Genomic DNA, 22495 nt, shown 5'->3' on the forward strand with positions numbered 1-22495 from the left:
CCTCTTACAGGACTTGGAGCCCAATCCTGAGCTCTGCGTGCCGGCTTACCATAAGGCACGTTTGCAAGCCCTAACACCAGGCAAGAGCCTGTGCTAGCCCCGTGCTGGCCAGCGTTGGGCTAGCACCAGACAGGTGCCCAGCCTCTGCCACTCGGCAGTCGCACAGACGGCTGAGCAGTGGAGAGGAAAACAGGGGCGGGGGGGAGGCGGGGGGGAGGCGTTCCGGGGAGGGTGGAGGTGAATGGAGGGCAGGGAGGAGGCGTGCCAGGGGGAGGGAGCGAAGAGGGAGGGGCGGGACCGGTGTAGTGACGCTCCACCAGATCCTGAACCTCCGCGTCAGGCTCGGTGCCTGACATGTAGGCTCTTACCTCACCACCGACCTTTTACTTGGCAGTGAATCAAGTAGCCCCACTGCGGGGCTACTCCCTTTACCCAGGGGAGAGGGACGAAAGTCCCATTCTCCCGAGGTGCTGCTCGTGGCTGCCTTGGGTGCACAGGATGTGGCAGGAGCCTTTAGGTGCCACTGCAGTCACGCACCCCGGGAGCTCAGGATTGGGCTCCTAAAGCCCTAGCATTTGCCCCATTCTGTTGATCTTTGGTGCCAGACAGGTCATTGGCAGACAATACAAATTGTAGTGAAGCTATTCTCGTTCAAAATATATTAGCAATGTTTAAATCTAGGTAGCTTTATTTGATTTATTTTTTTATTTTTTAACAGGATGGTAAGATTTTTTAAAAGTCCTTCCACAACTTATGTAAGCTGAAAAAATTAAAATACAAATTGGCACTTCATTTCCAGAAACGTAAATGTGAACTTGAAAGATCATCAGCCATCCAGGTTAAGAAAGTGATAAACCACTTGGCTCTTACCATCATCAAATGTATCTACCAGCTGACTTGGATTTATTTCTGCTCCCCCAATCAATACATTATCCAGAGCCCACTGAGCACGATCAAAACCCGAAACCACAATTCCATTGTTAATGACAAATGGCTGCCACCAGCGTAGGCGGGTTGTATTGGTTAAAGCCTCTTCTGGGAGCAGTATATAGTCGTGCCTGATGGAGATGTATTTCTGATAATCCATCTCGTGGAGCAACGTCCAAGATATTCCTATATCACAAAAATTCAAGATAAAGCAAGAATAATAATACTTAACATTTGTGCAGGGCTCTTTGACAAAGCAGTCTTGATTTCAATGAGACTTACTTCCACGTAAGAGTGTATAAGATTGCAGCTTGAGTGTGCAAAGTATTTCACCTGCTTTATTTTGATGTAATCCTTACAGGCTGTAATCCTACGCACTTAGCTGGGGATGGGCCCCATTGAATATAATGGGATATACTTCTGAGTAGACATGCTGAGTAGACACTGGGCTAACAATGATCTTAAAAGGTAAGTATTATTATCCCACTTTGCCGTTGAGAAGCTGAGGTTGAGAGTTGCAGGCTGGAAGCAGTGGGAAACTGGCAAGGGGTGACTCACTACCCTGTGCTTTTCCACCACCCCTACTGGCTCACCACGCAACGGGCTGCTTCAGCCTGCCGCTACCCCAGTGCCCAGTGCTTCACTTCAGCAAGAACAGGATTAGGGTGGCAGCGGTTCATTCTCAACCTCAAGCTCAGCTGCCTTCTACATTGGAGAAATTGGTAGGAGGTTGCAGTGATCTTGTTGCAAACAGGACCACACTCCCCTTCATCACTGCCTTCTTTACCATATGGCCGGGCAGGAGGATGGTGGAGCAGAAGTGGATCTTCTACTCTCTACTCCTTCTGGGCTCACCTGTTTTGAATAAGTGGTCAGGAGATGAAAGGGGAAAAAGGGGAAAGAAGAGGTGAAGAGTTAGGGCATGCACTTGCTAAGGGAAGGCAGAAACTGTGAGTGTTGTTTCAGGCGCTGGCCTGGATTTGGCCAGGGCTGAGTAGAAAAAGATAACCGCTGTGGTTTTCTAACAGAATAACTATGAGTAACAGTGGGCATTTCTCATTCCTTTGCTCAGATAAACAGCTCTGTAGTTAATAAGAACTGTGAGGACAATGGGAACATTTCATCCAATTCTTCCTGAAACACAGAAAAATATTATTCAAGGAGGGGAATAATTAAGTTACGAAAACATATTTCAGAACATGATAAAATGGTATTTATCCTTAAGGCATGGAAGACATCCAAAATATCTGGATAACCTGAAGAGTTTCAATAAACCAGAGTGTCTGTTTATATGGCTATATTGACACATTGCTCAGATTTAAACTTGCCTATGATTTTTTTTTAGTGATGCCTGTGTGAGTATTCAGTGCAAAAGTATGAAAAGACACAGCCCAGGAACACTGTATTAGGGACTCGCTGGACTGCAGCCAGTGACTTCAGATGAGGGGGAACTTTTGAGTTCAGCTTTACTGCAAATTATATCCTTGCCTGCAGCTAATTCAAAATAATTCTTTTTTTGCTTATATTCAAGTCCCCTTATCATTAGAAACCTGTGCAGAAATATTTGTAAGATACCATTAAAATAGACACTTGCCTCCATCTGTTGAATAATCCAGCAAAACTCCTTCCTTTCGACATGTTGGTCTGTGGCATGTTGTCATGTTATTTTCACTTCCAATTCTCCCCCAGTATTGTAAAAACCTGAATGAGAATATATTGTTGGGTAATCATACAAATCTAATGCTCGTAGGAGAATAGAAAAGTCCAGGATTGTCACACTTGGTTCATTTACACTTTGGGGGGGGGGGTCACATGAAATCCAACCATATTTTCACTGTGGTTTAATTGTCAAATTCATTAACAGGGAAAATCCATTAATAAGAAGATGGTACAGCAGCACAATGATTGCAGTGTTAGTGCTTCTGTGCTCTCTTTTTTTGAGAGGTACATATCCAGATACAACCAAAGAGCAGAAAAGGAACAGGAAGAATAAAGAGGGACAAAGAGCCTACTGTATCTGCTGTGTTTCAACTCCACATGGGACCACAACTGTAAATGCAATGACTGGTTGCTGCTATTCAGAACTGGTCTGGAATGGCCCTGAATCGGTAACTTAAGACTTAGATGTATACCAACAGCCTTTGGTTCCTACAGCCATTTGTCTGCTGCTTTATCATTATTTAAAAAACACTTTAATGAAGGTTGCTATGTCAAACTCTATAAGTAATCCGACATACTTTGCACCCCGCAAATCCAAGTCTTGAGTAACAGCTTGTCTCACAGTAGCACCTCCAAAATACAGAGCGGTATCTTCTGCTAGGATCCCACATTCCATACAAGCAGTGCCTCCCTCCAGAGACATCCATAAATCTGGTCTAATTTCTTCATTGTCAAAGCGTTCTTTCAGGAAAGTCTGTTAAAGGATTGCACATTGCAGCATTTAAGAATCTGATCATTAATTCAGATCACTTGCTCTTTTTTAAACACGTTAATTAGGAAAATATAATTTATTTCTGTACAGTGTCAAGGGACATTAGTGTTTGACATGTGAAGTATTTTTTTGTTGGAATACTATCATCCCACTTGCCTTTATAGCAGACAAAAAAACAAAAATAATCACAAAGACAGGGTTATACTTTCAGAATTCTTGATTTTTGTACTTGTATTCTGTGTGTCTAAGGGTGCAATCCTAACCAACTTTCCAGCACTGACAGCTGTGCCAATGTGATGTGCACTGCATCCTGTAGTTAGGAGGCAGTCAAGGGGGCTGCCTCAAGGTAAGGGCATGTTTGGTACCTTACCTTGGGGCTGCACTGGGACTAGGTCAGTGCTGGAAAGTTGGTTAGGATTGTGCCCTTAGACACACAGAATACAAGTACAAAAATCAAGAATTCTGAAAGGATTGCAGAGGTATATGCTATAAACACGCGTGCGTGCACGCGTGCGTGCATGCACGCACGCACGCACGCACACACAAACATTTTTCTGTCATTCATATTTTTCAGCACAGACTGCACCAAAATATATTTAGATTACCTTCAGTGTCTGAGTCAAATAGCAGTTTGGACCAGAGAAACCTGGATCACAGATGCACTGTTCTTTTAGACAGTCTCCATGCCCTCTACAGTGGTCTACACAGCCAGGTCCCAGATAGAAATTGTCAATGGCCCACTGCATATCCGAATACTTCTGATAGAATCTAAATCGTACAGGGCTGTGTCAAGACAAAGAGAAACAGACACAATAAGCCTAAATCATTGTACAAGTCACACACACACACACACACACACACACACACACACACACACACACACACACACACACACACAGAGGAAACCTTTACCCAGAGAAAACCTCCACAACTGCCCCCCCCACGGGATGCAACAGTCACCATTTTGGCATAGCTGCATTGGTGGTGGGGACAAAATAGTTAGGGTTGGGTTCTGAGGAATATATGGCTGATTTAAAAGAATATCATAATCAGTTTCCTAGTCTGGATCCCAGTAATGGGAACTGCCCAGCCTTGTCTACGGTACAAGTGAATTTTCTAAATGGAGGGATTTATCTAGTCAGAGTGCATACCTTTTGAGATCAGCCCTCTTTCAGCCCTCTTATTATTTCAAGGGCACTTCTGGACAGAGACTTTTACACATGATGAATGCACTGAATCAAGGCACCTGATACTCAAAATCCATATATGGACTGTGCAGTTCTTTGTGATGACTGCTGGTACTCCAAATGTACTGATAGCATCAGCACATATAGCACAACACTGTGATACAAAGAAGCATCAACTCCTGTCTTTGATCTCTTTGGTGACTTTATTTTCATCTCCTGTTTAGTGCTACTGTCAGCAGGGGAAGGAAATGTATGGGAGAGTCATTGAACCTGAAGTAACATCAATAGCTCAGATTATAATTGTATACTTACTTTCCCACAAGGCTTTCAGGTAGTGGGTAAGTTACCCTTTTCCATCCTTTTGTTGGGAAGAAGACAGACGGCTGTGAAACAGTCCCAGAACACTTGGGGTCAGCAGGTAAGCACTGAGGTATTAGGTAGCTCCAGCTCACTCCAAAGTCAGTGGAATACTGCACGTGGACTTGGTTCTGGGCAATTTTTTCAGAGGTTTTACATCCAACAGAAATCTAAAATATGTGAAAAAGATGTGCTTTTTGGTTACTTGCCCTGTGGGGAAAAATGTTGTTGTAAAGTTATGAGTATTATCTGTTGGTCTAAATTTGAAAAACATGAAGGCATACAGAGACTTGCCCAAGAATTTACTTCAAGTGAGCGGAAGGGAAAGAAGATAAACTTTGATCTTTCCGCTTTAAAGACTGGTGTCCTAACCTGTTATTCAGCCTATCTTCTTGCTAGTCTCATTAATTATATAACCATCTTACTGTTTAGGATAAAGTGGGCATCACCAGCCAATGTTAATGGCTAGTGATAGCTAGTTGTAATGTTAAACATGTCATTGTCTTGTTTAGTTTTTAAGTAACTTTGAAATAACAGTTTCATGGGGACTCAATCACGACCACACTGTAGTGGTAGAGGATATTCAACCCTTTTTCATGCTATCTTCAAAAATCACTCCCCCTCCCATCTGGAAGCTGCAATGGGTCCCAAAAAGGTGTCATTTGCTACATTTGTCTGCAATGCTGAAACTGCTTGTGAGGATGCCTGAGAAAGGGGCATGGTGCTGTATATTCATGATACCAAGTCCTATTTCATCTTTTCATCTGATCCAAGGGTGGTAGTGACCTCCATGAACAAGTTCTGCAATCCATGGTTAGCCTGGGGGGAAAATGATTGAGACTCAGGCCAGAGGAAACAGAGATGATGATGGTTCAGTTGCTTTTACCTTAAACTGCATAATCCAGTTCTCTGTGGGCATTAGATCATGGGTGACAGCATAAACTTCTCTGCCATCATGGCTACCACACATCATGACACCATCAGGAGAGTCGCAGAATCTTTCAACAGAACAGTCGTCGTGAAACAGCCAATGCTCATTCACTTCAAAAAATAATGGTCAGATCAATACTTTAAAAACTGAAACAGCTAATTAAAACTGTTCATGCTATTCTTTACTGAATAGAATTATTGGATTATTAAAACATTAATCCAGGAATTCCCCTGGGGGTTGGGGATAAGAATAGGCCCTCAGTTTGGCTGTACTTGTCGTAAGAGGTGACTAAACAGCCACCGGGTAGATGGGACTCCTTAGCCTGGGAAGGCAGCTTATCTGAGAGAAGGCAAACTCTGATCCCAAACCTCCACTGCCTTATGGCTACATCCAGTTATGGAAAAGGCTTCAGGAGTCAACCTCGAGGCAAAATCTGGAGCCGGAGTCCCTGAGGCAGTTCATGGCTGAACACAGTCACGTTCTGGCTGAGAGCCTTGTTCAATTTTGGAATTGCTGAGAGCCTTGTTCAATTTTGTTCGAGAAACAATTCAATTACTAGACCAAATGTAAATTGCGCTGCTGTTGGTGATGACATCCTGGTGATTTGTTTTGAATTGTACAGTGTGTGTGTGTGTGTGTGTGTGTGTGTGTGTGTGTGTGTGTGTGTACATGTCAATGGTTGGCAACCTTCAGTCTCGAAAGATTATGGTATAAGCCTACAGCACCCGGTATTCCCAGGCAGTCTCACATCCAAGTACTAACCAGGCCTGACCCTGCTTAGCTTCAGAGATCAGATGAGATTGGGCATCTACAGGGTAACAGTTATCCCCTGGGGGCTGCAGATAAGAATAGGCCCTCCACCAGGTAGATGGGACTCATTAGCCTGGGAAGGCAGCTCATCCGAGAGAAGGAAAACTCTGATCCCAAACCTCCACTGCCTTGTGGCTACATCCAGTTATGGAAAAGGCTTCAGGAGTCAACCTCGAGGCAAAATCTGGAGCCGGAGTCCCTGAGGCAGTTCATGGCTGAACACAGTCACGTTCTGGCAACTCCTGTGACGCCGCTGGAACCAACCATATTGGCTTCTGTCTTTCCATTGGACCATTTCAGCGAAATGGAAAGGGGGGATTTGCTGCATGGGTAACAGTCTATCCTCCATATCTACTTTACCCAGGCTTCGCGCACTGGAGAGGACACTCTGTTCCAGAACACTATTCAGAGCGCAATACCATAGTCTTCCGAGACTGAAGGATGCCAATCCAGGCATCCAGGAACAACAATCCAGGAACAGCTTATTCCATTTAAAAGCAGCCATTCTTCAACCATGCTCATATTTTTCTTTAAATATTAGCATAGCAATTTAACCAATTTTATCCTATGCCTGATTCTAGGGCTACCAACTTTCTACCTGGCCACACACCTGCGCCATTAACAGTTGTACTTACAGGCATTTCAACAGATGTAGCTTTCCTGATCACTTCATATTGGGAGAAGATGCACCTGTGAATGTCTGCTTGTCATACAACTGATAAAAGCAAAAGAACTCTGCAGGGAAAAAAACAGTAACATCCCTACCTGGTTCCTGTCTGCATGAACCCCTACCTGTTGTCCTGTCTTCCATGAACATGTCAAAAGCAACCCTGCCCATCGGCCCTGCATCTGCAGGAGAACGTTCATGCTGTGGCAGAGGTGCACTGCTGAAAGTGTCCAACATCACTGTCCTTTGATCAGCTGATCCTGATATTAGCACATTGTCAATGGCCCAGTCACTCTGATCCAGGCCATCATGTTTGGGTTGCCACCAGCGAAAACGAGTGCCCACTTCTTTGGCATCAAGAGGAAGGAGAATATTCACAAATCTAAAAAGCAAAAATTAAGAGGGACAACGTGAAACATGCATATTTTCAAAGCTGCATTGAAAACTTTAAAATTCACAACTGTGATTTCATTTAACAGGCATTAGAATTAACTGAATAGCACCAAAGTGCATTCAAGCCCAGTCTGTGTACTCACAATCACATACAATTGTTGCAGCAGTGGACCTAGTGCGGGGCAAATGCCTTGGGCGCTGGGTCAGCATGTCTCTAGGACCCCGACTCAGGGCCCAATCCTATCCAGTTTTCCAGTACTGGTGCTGGTGTGTCAGTGGGGTGTGCGCTAAATCTTGTGGTGGAGGGGCAGTCACTGGGGGCTTCTCAAGGTATGGGAGCATGTATTCCTTTACTACAGGGCTGCATTGTAGCTACACCTGAGCTGGAAAGTTGGATAGGATTGGGCTCTCAGTTGGAAACTGCACTTCCAGTTTTTCAGAAGTGCAGTTTAAGACTGTGGGAAGCCTCACAAGGCTTCCCCAGTTGGCTCTAAGGTCGCGTGAGGCTCCATCGTGCTACAAAGGTAGGAGGGGGCAGCTTTGCACGTGGGGGGTGGCATCTTTCGCGGGGGCGGCTCTGCAGACCTTTGCCCCAGGAGCAGGGAGGGAGAGGTCCGCCACTGAGTTGTTGCTTTTTGAACCATACAAATAAGAAATGGCCTGAGGAAAAACAATTCTATGGAGACCCTAAAATGGTAACCAGAGCAAGATGGGCTGTTACCAGATATGTTCTCTAGTTAAGTCTGATTCTACGTACTGTGTGGGATATATGCTGTCATGCCTTCTATATGGGCTTAAGTTGAATTATGAAAGTGTCCTCCTAACTGCAATCCAATCTATTGAAGCAAAGCACATCCCTCAGAGCTGTCAAGTACAGGGCTTGACAGATTTATTATTTATAGTCAAGATAGATTCTGTTAGAGCAACAAGAATATAGTTATTACCCAGGCTTGCTGAATTGGTCATAAAAAATTTCCATTAAGAGGGTCCAGGAAATGCCGCCATTCACAGAGTACTCAAGGAGAACTCCTTGGTTACGACTGTTGGGACTTATCAGGCAACCATACATGAAATAAAACTGGATGAATTCAGCATTAGTTAGGTTTAGATCCACTGTAACCAGCAAACGGCTGCATCCCTTAAGAAAGAAAGAAAGGAATATATTACTTTGACTATTAAGGAAATAAAAGGTTTTCTTTTTCAAAACCAAATGACTTTAAAACCCTGGGGGGTTTGAAAGGCTATAGGAATAGGCTCTACATTAGGGGACAACTGCAGAGTTTACAAATGCTTTCAGAGTGTGGGAGTGCCCTGCTTGGGTTTAGCTCAAAGAGGGAGCCAGAGGCTCCCACTTGGAGGGGTAGAGCGGGCTGGGATGGGTCACTGGTCCTCCTTGGTGGCTGCAGGAATCATGACTGGGAGCTGTTCAAGCAGGCCCTGGCAGTGTGGAGCAACCTGATGGGTGCCCCAGAAGGGTGCATGGGGTGTGTGGTTCCTGTACCCATCTTCTTCCTCCACCTGCCACAGGGGGTTCCATCCCAGTGAAGGGCACTGACAGCCTTGCCCTTTGGTCCAGACGGCTGTAGCCTCCCAGTACCCTCAGGAGCCTAGGTACTTGCCTCCTCATCATAGACTGCTTGCTGACTATACGCCTTTCCACTTCCTCCACCCCTTTTAGAGTCGCTTCCCCCTGAGCCATTAAAACACCTTGATCCACCCAGTTATTCGTTTGGCCACTTTTTGGCCTTGACTGAGCCATGCCTGTCTCTCCCTGCCTCCTTCTTCTGCCCTCAGGCTAGGGTCTCCTTGCTGTGTACTAGCCAGTGTGGGCCTTGTCTCAGTAATGTGCAAAGTAATGTCCGGGACGGGGGGGGGGGGGGAGCTGCTTCTGAGTTGCTGTTCAGCACTGGAACTAAGGTAAGCCTTCTTGGCAGGCTACTACAGGTCTGTGGCAGGCAGATCTTCTGGCTTCACCATAGGAGGGCCTGTGGCTGGCATGTTCAGCATCAGACATAGGGTGTTTGGAATACTGATATTCTACTTTCTGTCTCCTGTTAGTAGGGAGGGGGGAAAGGTTGTGTTTCAGAGTTGTAAAAAGAGCCTTACTGATATGAACAGTGGGTACAAATTCAAAATACCAACCCCACTAAAATGAAGAGCCATTCCAGAAGCCACAGCTCCACAGACTGTGCTTAGTTTCCCACCATTCACTGTTAGCCAGTTCTGATTGGATGGTGCGCGATTGAAGTTGTCTTTAAGTTGAGTGGGAAGAGATATCTCGGGCTCATCACAATACAACCCACCCCAGTCTTCATCACACCTGTACGTGATGGCAAATGGAGAACTCAGTTTGAAAGATATTCTGCATGAAATGACTTTATCAGTATTGTTTTGTGTCATCCATAATATTAGGCATCCCTTTCACCTATAACCATGTCTAGAGGATTCACATGCCTCTCTCTCAACGTAGAAAGATTCATTATGTGAGAAGGCTTTACAAATATACTTAGTTCTATTTAATAATACACAAAAGAAACTATTCAACATCTCAGAAGTATTTTATTTCACTATTAAACTGTTTTCAGATAGGTCTAGCTAAGGAAAGTAATACATCAAACCTAACTAAATTATTCTAAGGCAGATAGGAGTTCCTAGATGGGAATAAAAAACCTATTACTTTCAGGGGATGGGGGCGTAACTTGGGTGTAGAACATCTGCTTTGCATGCAAAAGGTTCCAGATTCAGTCCACAGCATCTCTAGGTAAGGACTGAATGAAATCTCATCTGAATCTCTGGAGAGTTATTCAGATCAATCATTCAACTCAATAGAAAACCTCTTCATATGTTCTTCTGTGCATATGCTTCTCTCATTGGAGGGACAACCTGGTTCTTCCCTTGCCCTCTCAGGTGCTGTCCTCTGGCCTCACTCAATACCCACTAAGCTGTACCCCATCTGATCAATCCCATCCCCATTCCAATGAGGCACCACTTCCCAGCCTCCTCTTCCATCAGAGAACCTCAAATTTCAAGAGACCTGGCTACTATATCCATATCACTGTGTTCCACAGGAGATGGAAATACTTACACACAGTTCCCCAAAGTGCACTTCCCATGGCCACTGCACATATCTAGACAGCCATCACCAATGTATACATTGTCTATGGCCCACGTTTGCTGCTTATCAAACGGAGCTGGCTGGTGCCAGCGGAACCGGGTTGCCTGAGACCTTTGGGGAAAAGGGTACAGAAAGATTAAATGAGTTAGAGCAGTGGATCTCACACATTTAGCACTCACTTTTTAGAGTGAGAATCTGTCAGGACCCACCAGAAGTGATGTCATGACCAGAAGCAACATCATCAAGCAGGAAAATTTTTAGCGATCCAAGAGTCCAATTCTATGCATGTATAATCAGAAGTAAGTCCCATTATAGTCAATGCGGCTTACTCCCAGGAAGGTATGGATAGGATTGTAGCCCTAGACTGCAATCCTACCCACACTTACCCAGGAGTAAGTCCCATTGAATATCATTGTTAAAAGAATATACATAGTATACTATGAGTGGAATATACATAGTATATTTAACAATATACTTGTTAAAAGTACAGGTCTGTAACATTTCCCCAAATGCAGTCACATACCATGGTAGCATCAAGTCTAATATATTAAAAATAAAATATTGAAATAAATGGGGACCCACCAAAAATTGGCTCACATCCCACCTAGTGGGTCCTGACACACAGTTTGAGAAACACTGAGTTAGAGCACAAGGATTAGCAAATTCTGGATAACTCCGCTTACTCACCAAATATGTTTACTGTATTGTTTAAACAGTAGATGGCAGCATAAAACTTCATGCTGCTTTGTATTCCAAGTGAAAAAAGGCTTCTGCTTAACAGAATGCAGCCTATTAGATGATCAGTGAATAAATATATATTGGAGATAAAAAGAAATGCTTTGGTTCTATACTGGGCTGAGTAAATTTAAATCAATGGTGGCTTTATTAAAAAACCAAAGAACACAATCCACTGGGAAGTTCTTTGCAAATCCTGCTGAAATGAACACTTCCTACACAGAAGCAAACACTATTCTTGTCTAGTTCCCATTTCTTTAAACTGTTTGTCAGGATGACTATACGTTTTGTCTTAAGAAAATAATTGATAATAATTGATAATAAGCCAGGATATAACATTGTTGTTTCCACAAAAGTGTTGAGGGCAGCATACCCCCTATCTTAGCAGCCACGCATCTCTCAATCAGTCTCCACAAAGCTTAGAGTTCAGTTGCCCTGGAAGTCGATGATGACAGATTACATAATTGTTGACTATTGGGAAGACTCTGCTGCAGTGCTGTGTAGCACAGGAGGATTGTGTAGCACTGATGCTAATTCTAAGTAGGGAGGAACCTATGTTAAATTATCATATTTTGTGTATACTGATCAAGGGTTCTGTCACCAGAGGATTGCCATGTTACACTTTCTCTGCAGATAGGCAGAAAAGACCTGATCAAAAAGATGTAGTGTGCTGCCTCATGCCATTACAAAACTAAAGGAATTTTGTCAAATGAATAACAGTGAACAAAATCTTCCTGGGCCACAGCAGGTTTATCAGATGACTCATATTTAAGACAATGCAACTGGGTCTTACACCGTCACAAAATCAGCTGAGGGAATTCAGAACTTGGTTCAGCCAGCCTCATGCTAATTTTATTACATTGTTTTTTTATATTTTCTAGGCTTATTTGGGTGTCTATTTGGGAGACGTTTGTTCATTCAATTCATATCCACTTTTATCCCAAATGGGTAACCAAAGAAGCCTAGAATATATAAAAATTATAAATGATTAACACATAATAAAAAGTAGGTACACATAAAATACCCAATTTTAAAAGCAATGTTTGTACAGTGGTTATACCTCAATTTTTTTTATTTGATTGTTTTCATCAATGGAAGATCATAAAGGATAAAAGTAATAATTCTTCCAATTTCCAATATGCATTTATTTATTTACAAAATTTCTACAATGAGACTTCTAACATAACAAAAACAATAATAAAACAAATTAAAAGTAAACACGACAATAAAAAGAATTTATTCTCTGCTTATCGATAGACACTTGTAGCCACTGTGGAAACAGACACACTATTTTAAACCCATAACACAAAATCTGCTTTGTCAGATATTTTAAGGAGATGACCCTTGCAATTTACCTGGTATAAGAAGGAAGTGGCAAAGAAATCCGTGTCCATTTGTTGAAAGTATCTGACACCAAAATCCTCTGGAGCTGGTATCTGTTGCATTCCACATTAGTGGGAAGGCAGTCTCTCATTACTGGATGCCAAGTCAAACCAAGGTCAACTGAATACTCCAGTTCAATAGCTAAAAAGAGTGAAACATGTTAAATCAGCACAAAAGTAATTCAGATTAATATGATCGAACCCAAAGCCCATTGATAATAGTTTTGCACTAGATTGTTAGAGGTGAAAGAATTTCATGATTTTTGTAACAGTGCACATTCAAGAGTTCTATATGTGGTGGTCTATCTGCACTGCATAGATTTCAAAGGAACCTGTACTTGGATGCATGATCAAAGGCACGTTTCCACTAAAAGCAATGCAGTACAGACAGACCACCTGCTCTGAGATGTGCTTCAGGATGTGTATCCCATTTATTCTGAATCAAATCCAAAGATAGTGGTAATAATGAGAGAACTGCATCAGGCAAATTCATGTATAAGGCATCATTGTAGGCCAAATCCTCCCTCCCCAGTAGGAATATTTTCTCTGCATGGCTTAAAAGACTGGTTGCTGTCTTGGGGACTTTTTTCTTGCCCAGGTGTTTTGTGGAAGAGGTAGGTGTGATGTTAGGGGCCACTCATGTTGGGCACTGGATGGGAGTCCATCTGGCTAGACTAATTCCTGGGAAGAGATGCAGCTACCATGTGGCAGTAACTCCTTTTGTCCAATCCTCATGCAACGATTTCCTACTGTATGTAAATTTCAAAACAGAGGTCCACCTTAAAGCTTAATGCACAGGTGTCAAACTCATTTCATACAGATGGCCGAAGAGCATTAACCATGCCTGCTGAGGGCCAGAAGTGATTAGGCAGGAAGTGATGTCACTAAACAGGTCATAATAAAAAAAGCACTTTTTCTCACTTAGGAACTCATTAGCTAAATCTTGATCCTATTTCAAGATATGGGAGAGCCCAATTTTCATGTGGCCTGCCCTTTCAGCAGTAACACCTCAGCACTGCTCAGCAGCTGGGAGCCTGAGGGTCACATAAAAAGCTTCCATGGGTCACACCCGGTCCCCAGGTCTTATGTTTGACACTCCTGGCTTAATGGATCTGGGATGGAAGTATTTAATGATTCTGAGAGATGCACATCCAAGACTGCATCCTCCAAAGCCATTTCCCAAGGGTGGTCTTCAAATCCCAGGCTGAAGGAAAGGAGGCAACATGCACCATAAGCAAAAAATAAGGCACACACTTCAATAAGCACTGCTTCACTCATTTTGATGAGGAATTCCCTATAAACCGCATTCAAATGTATGAAAGTTGTGCAACAGCAGCAGCAGCAGCAGCACTGAATCAAGACATTCTCCAGATGATTATCCAGAACTTGATGACTTTTAGCTGATTGTTCAAACTGGTTTCTTTGAAAAGAACTGCGTTTAGAGTGGCATTGGATGATATGAACATTCTGTGTTTAGGTCTGTGAAGGCTCTTTCTTATATGAAATTACTTTGCAGTCACAAACTGATGATTATGACTATATGAACTAGATCTAGTAACTGTTAAGAATGGAAAGGAAGACTTGTAGTTAGCCAGTCACATTTTTCCAGTTCCTGAACACAGAACCTAATCTTCATTAAATACTTAATTGCTTAGCATACCAGTTGTAAGGTATTTTTTTTAAAAACCGTATTCAACTAACAGCCCAATCCAAACTCTTTGCTTGGTGATGCAGCAGTGCTGGAACAGCCTTCACTGCATCCTATGGGGGAGTTTTAGTCTCCAGAGGTCTCCTTGGGGTAATGGAACATTTGTTCCCTTTCCTGGGGCTAACTTCTATGGGTCAACTCAGACCTGTGCCAGCTCAATTGCTGACACAAGTGCAAGTTGATCCATGAAGGAGGATCAGGCATGGAAAGGGGGTCAGGATTCGGCATATGCCACCACCACTGAACCTGTCTCCTTCCTGGGCCCTTCCCCCTTCACAGCCCCTTTCCCATTATCTCCTCTGGCAGGTGTCTCCGGGCTGCTGGAGCACAGACTCAGCTACTCACCACTTGCAGTGGTGGCTCCACAGTCTGACTTAGTCACAGTTGTAAAGACGTTTATGCTGGCGGAACATGTGTTCCACCAGCATAAACCTTTGTTAGGACTGGTTCCCAAGTTAAAAAAAATACAGACTTATGTCTGAGACTGTCGGACACACAACTTCCTTGGTGAGCAGACACAGAATTCTTACATAGTGACTACAGGTAGTGTCTCATTATCCAGGGGGGTTCTGTTCTGGAATCCCCAGTGGATAAAAAACAACAACAGTGGATACCAAATCAGTGGAAAAATAGCTTTAAAGACCCACTTTCAGGTTTCTCGCTCTTTCATTGTCCCCCAGAATGCATTGGTATAGACACTATACGGCTTTCAGCCACTAGATGGGGTGAACTATGGAATCTACTGGAATGAATTTATATTTATTTAACAGCACAAAGGTAGGAAATTGGATTTTGGTGCGTTTTTTCCTTGTTTCAAGGCATTTAAAGGTGGACCTTGGTATCAGTTGTAAGTAAAATCAGTGGAAATCAAAGTCCCACCTGTATTTATAAGTATGTATAAATAATTTCTATATTATCTCAACATGATGCCCTCTCCAAATAGCATGTAGATGCTGATTGTCCTGCTAAATGAAACTCAGGATGCAGTCCTATATACAATTTCCTGAAAGTAAGCCTCATTGAACACAATGTGATTTACTTTTGAGCAGACATGCATAGGATTGTGCTGTCAGTTAAAATAATAGTTGGCTAAGAATCCAGACAACACAAAAAGATAACTAAAAGATCTGTTATCAACACTCAATATTAACAGAGTTATCATGAACTGCAACTCTATATGAAATGCAATGCCTATGTTTGAGGTTAAATAGTTAACTTCCATACAACTAATCCTAGTTACTTATAAGAAAATTGGTTAATCTACTTTAGGGATTTTCTTTAAACCTCATTTCCATTTTTTATGCTGAATTCTGAAGTAATTGCCTGCAGTTAGCTGACATACACGATCAGTTCTTTTTCTGGTCTAACTTAACTCTAGCTGCATGCCAGCATAACTTTCTTCAAATTTACACAAGTGCTAGCAAAAACTAAGGGACAATATTGATCTCTGGGGTTACAAGAGCCATAACAGTTTAAAGCATGACACAATAAATAATAAAAAAAAAGATGTGGAACCAATGTCAGAACAAGAGGTTTATGCTGGAAACATTCAGCTATTTGTCTTACATTTGTACTACTCAGAATAGAGAACGTCACCCCATTCCAGTAACTGGTTATGGTGTGTGGGGAAGCTGTGAGGCATAGAAACAGTTCCTGAATCTGTAAGTAACAACTTCTAGCAGGGTAGTCATGTTAGTCTTTTGCAACAAAAACAACAGTTTTATGGCACCGTAAAGTCTTATAGCACCTTCAAGATGAACTAATTTATTTCAGGACATGCTTTTGTGGACTACCGTTCACTACAGAAAGCTAATGCTGAAATATATTGGTTCACCTTTAAGGTGCTGCAAGAATCTATGGTGCTTTTACATCCACAAGGGCTTCCAAATTCAGAGCCTTATATCATTGACATTAATTGAGAAAGCTTTTGGTATCAGTGTGTGGCCTACATTTTGGACCAAGATGTTATAAAATAGTAATAATAGGAGAAGTATGTATCTAATGTATTACAGCCCAATTCTAAAGACGGCATCACCGCTAGGTGCAGTGGCACCAAAGCGGCTACCGCTGCATCCTACGGCCCCACAGGAGCTGCCGGAGGTAACCTTGGGGGAAGGCGACTTTTGCCTCCTTCCCCCCAGGGAAAGCCCCAGGCTCCACAATGGGGCTTCTAAGGCTGCACAGGCTATTTTGCCAGTGCAGATTTGAGAGACTCCATGCGGGGTAATCCAGCCCAACACAGTTCAGGATCCCGCAGACATTGGCTCCGCTGGTCCCACACCCCTCCCACCCCGGTTCCTCCCCCAAGGTGTTTATCATTGCCTGAAGTTCTTATCTAGCTCCGGGCAGCAGGTGACTCAGCACAGGGTGTCATGGGCATGCCTTACAGCATGTTTGTGACACCCAGTGCCGGCCCTGGTGGTCAGCGCCAGTGTTGGCCAGTGTTGGCCCAGGTCAGGATTGGGCCCTAAGATGCTTATTCAATATACTTGAAATTAAGAAGCTACATGATTGCATTACCTGTTTCAGTAGGGCATGTAAAATCTTACACAGTGCAATGTTGACATAGGAAGACTTGTGCCACATTATGACTTCCTTCCCAAGAAAGTGACACTGTGTTTTCACTTGGGCGCATTCAGTTTGGGTTATGTTCATGAACTAGGAAGCTCACCAAGAAGGCATGTCTTTAGCCTCCATCAGCATCTGAGACCTATAAACTGCCTTATTGAATGAGTTATTATGTATGGAATACTCTAGTAAGCTGAATCATCAATCCATGCAAACCACAGAAGGAAACTTGAAGTATCATGAAAGAATGAATCATGTTTCTCAGAAGAAAAAGTTCATTTTTGGATTCTGAACCTTTCAGTGCAATTGAATCAAGAGCAATAAGCAAAAAGTATGTGATTGTTGCAGAAGCCTTTACCATAGCAGGAGTCAGTGACAGAGCAAGAAGCAGCAAAGTCTAACTGCAGAAAAGAATCCTCATTGACAGCAATGTCAGTGGATACAACGTAGCGGGTGCTAGCCTTCTCAATGAAGACTAGGGCATCTCCAGTGGAACCGCACACTGGCATCTTTGTTCCTCCTGGGTGAAGAAGCCATTTCTTGCTGTCCAAGGTACTGAAATCATCTTCCAGGACTGTATTGCCAGATATGTTTCCACCAATAAGGATCTGAAACACAAATGTAAGAGATTGCTTACCTGCAGGAAAATGGGATGACAAAATTTCTTTTTACAAGCACATCCAAGTCAAGACTGGTTCACACAAAGCCTAGAGTGTATTTTATACACCCAAATTGACTGTGTATGTGGGGAAGCCAACAATAAACCACAACATAAAGATTGTCAGCCCAATCCAGCACAAATTCCCTGTACTGATGCTGCAGTACCAGCATGGCTTGCACTGCATCCTGCAGGGGAATGTATTAGGCAGGAGGTCTTCCCAAGGTAAGGGGCCATCCTGTGGAAAGGAGTCCCACAGTTTATTTACATGCTGTGTCTTTCCTTTTGTCTGTTCTAGTTCTCCCTCCTGTCAATTTTAGTGCGTGTCTCCTGGTTCTGGTGTTGTGCGAGAGGAAAAAGAACTTCCCTCTACCCACCCTCTCCATGCCAAGCATAATGTTGTATGTTTTAATCATGTCTATTCAAATATCTATACCAGTGATTTTCAACCTGTGTGCTGCAAATGGTCCACGGGTGTGCCGTGAGGGTCTGGGGGAGGGTCAAGTATTAGTAGGGCTATTGGGGGTATGAGTCCTTGACAGCAATGGGGTGTCATTGGTCAAAAAACTGAAGGCGTGTCTTGATAATTATAGTGCCTTCTCAGTATACCGAGAGATGGAAAAGGTTGAAAACTGCTGATCTATACAGTCTGCCATATTTGCAACTAAAGTAAAAAAAGGTCATTATTAAATCCTATAGAAGTTGCATCATACTTCTGAAAAATGGAATAGAGTTTTAGAAAGAAAAGATGGATTATTAATTCATGTTGAAGACATACAAATGCAAACTCAGACGTGTTCACATGTGTTTGGGAGTGTTTAAAGATTACGAATGATTGATCTAATGTAGAAGAAGTTGTTAGGTATGCCTTTCCTGTATTGTACCTATAAATTCTGTAATATATTTGCTTGGATACATAAAAGATGTGACAGATGAAAGGTGTCAAGAGCTGATTACCAATATAATTGAATCTGCAAGAACTGAGTGGTCTTGTAAATGGAAATCACTGAATTGAGGATTCATTAAAAAAAGGGTCCAGAATACATTGTTTAAGTTAACCCACTTAAATAGAATGCTAGCAAGGGAAGGAAGGTAATGATAAGTTGAGAGTTTATTCTGAAAACTGGAACCTATTTCTTGGAATGTATGGTTTAATCAGAATGTGCCAGTTGAAACTACATTTTTTTAGTATGTAGATTTCTGGGCATTATATTTCACCAAAATAAAACTGAAAGGGAGGGTGGTAGACATACCAAAAAGAGATAAGACTGTCTGTGTCACCGTAGCACAGAGATGAGGTGATTGTTTTAAGCTACAGCAGTTATAAACTCAGCATGAATAGTAAGAAAAAAAGATCTATCAATGTTATTGGTCATGGAACAAACTGCCCAAGGAATCACAATCACTGAATAAGACGCACAATTAAAATCTTTTTGGATTTCCTGACTTTTGGCAATTTGTTGAAGAAGACGACTCCTAAATTCATGCCAACTTTGTATATATATGAATGAGTCTGCTATGCCAAATGAGCAACTTAGAAATGAATTTTCAATGGAGGTGGGAGGGGGTGTAACAGGGTGTGGAAGAAGGTGGAATGGGGTCAATCAGGCCTGGGAGGGGGTGGGATCCTCCACCACATCCTATCCTTCCCCCAGACTTGACAGCTTTACACAGAGCTGTTTGGACTTGCACCACAATTAATTAGCTTGCACAGATCCAAGTGTTGATGCCTGCCCCCTTAATCAGCCAGGCTGTATAAGGCCTGCCTCTGGTTTCCCTTCCCCTTTCTACCCCCAGGGCAAGCTGGTTATCCCCTCAACCTGTGGCTCCCGCTCTACTCCTCCTGGGTCCTCCCTGAGATTACTGATCAGGAGGAGCGGCCCAGCTGGTTGCTGCTGCACAGCCTGCCCAAAGGCCAGGGCAGACAGGGCAGGGCACCAACCTCCAGCATTGGGGCTGAAAGTCACCCCAAGAAGGCCCTGCAGTGTAACTGTTGCTTCCGGCTCCTGGCAGTCAGCCACCTTGGCTGGCAGCATGGCCACTGTCCCTGCCTCCTCTCGGCTGGTTGGGTTGCCTGGGCATGCCTTCTCTATCTCCCTGCACTGCTGGACATCCCCTGTAAGTCAGATGCCCATCTGGGTCCTGAACACACTTGATTTCAAGTATCCCAGACTACCCATGTGTTTAGCCAGGATGATCACTATTGGCAGGTATAATGTGGGACAGGAAGTAGGGATCCAGTGTGCAGCCTATGGGAAACAAGAGTCAGAAGAGGAACCAGAACTGACCTCAAGAATTGCTTGGCTCAGGGATGTAGGCTGGTGACTCTTGGGCTTGAATAGCAAAGCTCATCTCAGAGGCTGTCAGGTTTGGGATGGGCAGAGCAATTCAGCTGCTGGTCAGCCCAATCATATGCACACTTTCCTGGGAGTAAGCCCCATTGACTCTAATGGGACTTACTTCTGAGTGGACATGCATAGGATTGGGCTGTTAACCTCCTTTTCAGTGGTTGGTGTGGAAAACCTGGGGTTGGTGAGAGGCAGCCTCACAGTAGCATTCAAGGGTGAAGGAACAATTGTGTCTGTCTCCTTCATAGTAGATGCCTACACTAAAGGGGGTGGAGTTCTGTCTAGATAGGGACCACTGCAGGATGTGTTGAATTCAATGTTGTAATGAATAAACATGGTCCATTTCATACCAAAAGTGATCTTGTACTGTGTTGTCTATGGGGGCAGGGAAATCTGGGCAAATAGATCATTCTGAAACTGAAGAATTACAACTATTGTTGTGAACTACAATACTCACAATTATAAAGTACTTCATATTCCTATAGTTGCTTAGAGCTGAACAAATGCTACGAGGATAAAATGAACAGGAGGCACTTCACTGCTGGTGTTAAGACTTAAATGAAATCTAACTCACTTCTTTTTTCCTCTGCCAACTTAAAATTAATTATTTATCTTTCTCCAGTTTAATATTGTTTACTCTGACAACAGATAATTAGCAATGAGTAACTATGAACTTTTGAAGAATGCTCTCTTTCCTTTAAGCAAAAGCTAGAAAATTACATTTTGTGTTCCTGGCATTTGTTTCTACTGTGAATTTGATACCCAAATATTTTGGAGCATCTTAACCAGAGGCAGATGGCTCAGAATTAAATATCACAATTGATAAAATATAAAAAGTAACAGTTCCAAATCTTATACGATATCAGGAGGCTCTGAGACTCACCACTTGTTTCCATTGCTTTTATGAAGATTTGTACCTTTATGGGTGCAATCCTAAACCCTTATGTCAGTGCTTTCCAGCACTGGGGCATGTGCTGCATCCTGCAGTTGGGTGTCACTCACTTAGGCCTCCTCAAAGTAAGGGAATGTTTGTTCCCTTACCTCAGAGCTACATTGCCCATATGTCAGTGCTGGCAAGCACTGACATAAGGGGTTAGGATTGCACCCTATATTATTTATATGGAGATTTATAACTATAGACTATGCCATAGACAATGACCCCAATCAGCAGACCCCTGTTCACAGCACAGGTCACAGAAGCATGCTATGAGTGCAAGCTACTCAATTCACTATCAACTTTCACCTATTCTTTTAACCAAGACTGGCTCTGTGAAAATTGTTAGGAGGCAATAGGCCCAATCCTATTCAACTTTTCAGAGCTGATGCAGCTCCAAGGAAAGAGAGCATACCTTGAGGAGGGCTCTGTGACTGCCCCACCTCAGGATGCAGCACACATCCCTTTGGCACAGTTGCATCAGCGCTAATTGTCCTGCTTAATGAAACTCAGGATGCAGTCCTACATACAATTTCCTGAAAGTAAGCCCCACAATGTTGAACACAATGTGATTTACTTTTAAGTAGAAATGCATAGGATTGTGCTGTCAGGGTGCATAGGATCGTGCTGTCCCTGCCTCCCCCCACGCCCCCACCAACCTCTCCGCTACCCAGTGGTCAGCACGACCGCCAAGTGGGGAAGCTCCAGTGCTCTGTCGGCACCAGCGTAGTGCTGTGCTAGCGCTGGTGCTCAACTAGGGCCGGTAAATGTGGCACGTTTGTGATAGCGTGCGCCGGCAGTGAGCTGGCACGCACTGAATAGGAATGGGTCCTTAGACACCACATTGTCAGTGTCTGAGGATGTACCCTCTGCATATGCTTATCCAGCTACTATGGATTCTTTAACAGGTTTTACAGTCTGAAGATGCGGGTCTGAGGCCTGACAGGAGAGAGGGGGACAGAGGCCACTTCCAGCTTGCTCAGGATGCCACAACAGGCCATTTATATTCTGCAATTAAAAGAGCAACATACCTGATCAATTACCCATGGGCTGTAAAAATGTCCATTCTCAGACGGTTGCCACCAGCGCAGACGTGTAGAAGCAGAACGAGCTTTTAAGGGGATTTCTAGGGCAATGTACCGTCCAACATTGCTTGAATTACTGAAGAGGAATTCCTGAAGAAGGCTCCATATGAGGCCCCCATTAAGAGAATACTGGAGCAATACAGGTTGGCTTCTCGGATCAGGTACTGCTTTGCCACAACCCAGTCGCATGAAGAACTGCACAAACCTATAACATTATAACATACAAAAAAAATCAATAACTGAGCTGTAGAAAGGTGTG

At 43.3% G+C, this 22495-nt stretch overlaps 1 protein-coding gene across 1 annotated transcript in view; it reads right to left on the reverse strand.

Annotated features, from left to right (window-relative positions):
• Nucleotides 1-22495, reverse strand: part of RELN (reelin) — a 366138-nt gene that overhangs the window by 18357 nt on the left and 325286 nt on the right. The window contains exons 44-56 of the mRNA XM_066633734.1: nt 22183-22441; nt 17570-17819; nt 12909-13077; nt 10789-10929; nt 9846-10023; nt 8648-8841; nt 7436-7692; nt 5789-5943; nt 4858-5072; nt 3964-4141; nt 3165-3340; nt 2522-2628; nt 871-1113 (exon numbers count right to left, since the gene is read on the reverse strand). Coding sequence (XP_066489831.1) covers nt 871-1113; nt 2522-2628; nt 3165-3340; nt 3964-4141; nt 4858-5072; nt 5789-5943; nt 7436-7692; nt 8648-8841; nt 9846-10023; nt 10789-10929; nt 12909-13077; nt 17570-17819; nt 22183-22441 — 2522 coding nt within the window. The remainder of the gene's footprint in view (nt 1-870; nt 1114-2521; nt 2629-3164; nt 3341-3963; nt 4142-4857; nt 5073-5788; nt 5944-7435; nt 7693-8647; nt 8842-9845; nt 10024-10788; nt 10930-12908; nt 13078-17569; nt 17820-22182; nt 22442-22495) is intronic.

Source organism: Tiliqua scincoides, chromosome 7, assembly GCF_035046505.1.
Source record: "Tiliqua scincoides isolate rTilSci1 chromosome 7, rTilSci1.hap2, whole genome shotgun sequence".
Classification (NCBI taxonomy): Eukaryota; Metazoa; Chordata; class Lepidosauria; order Squamata; family Scincidae; genus Tiliqua; species Tiliqua scincoides.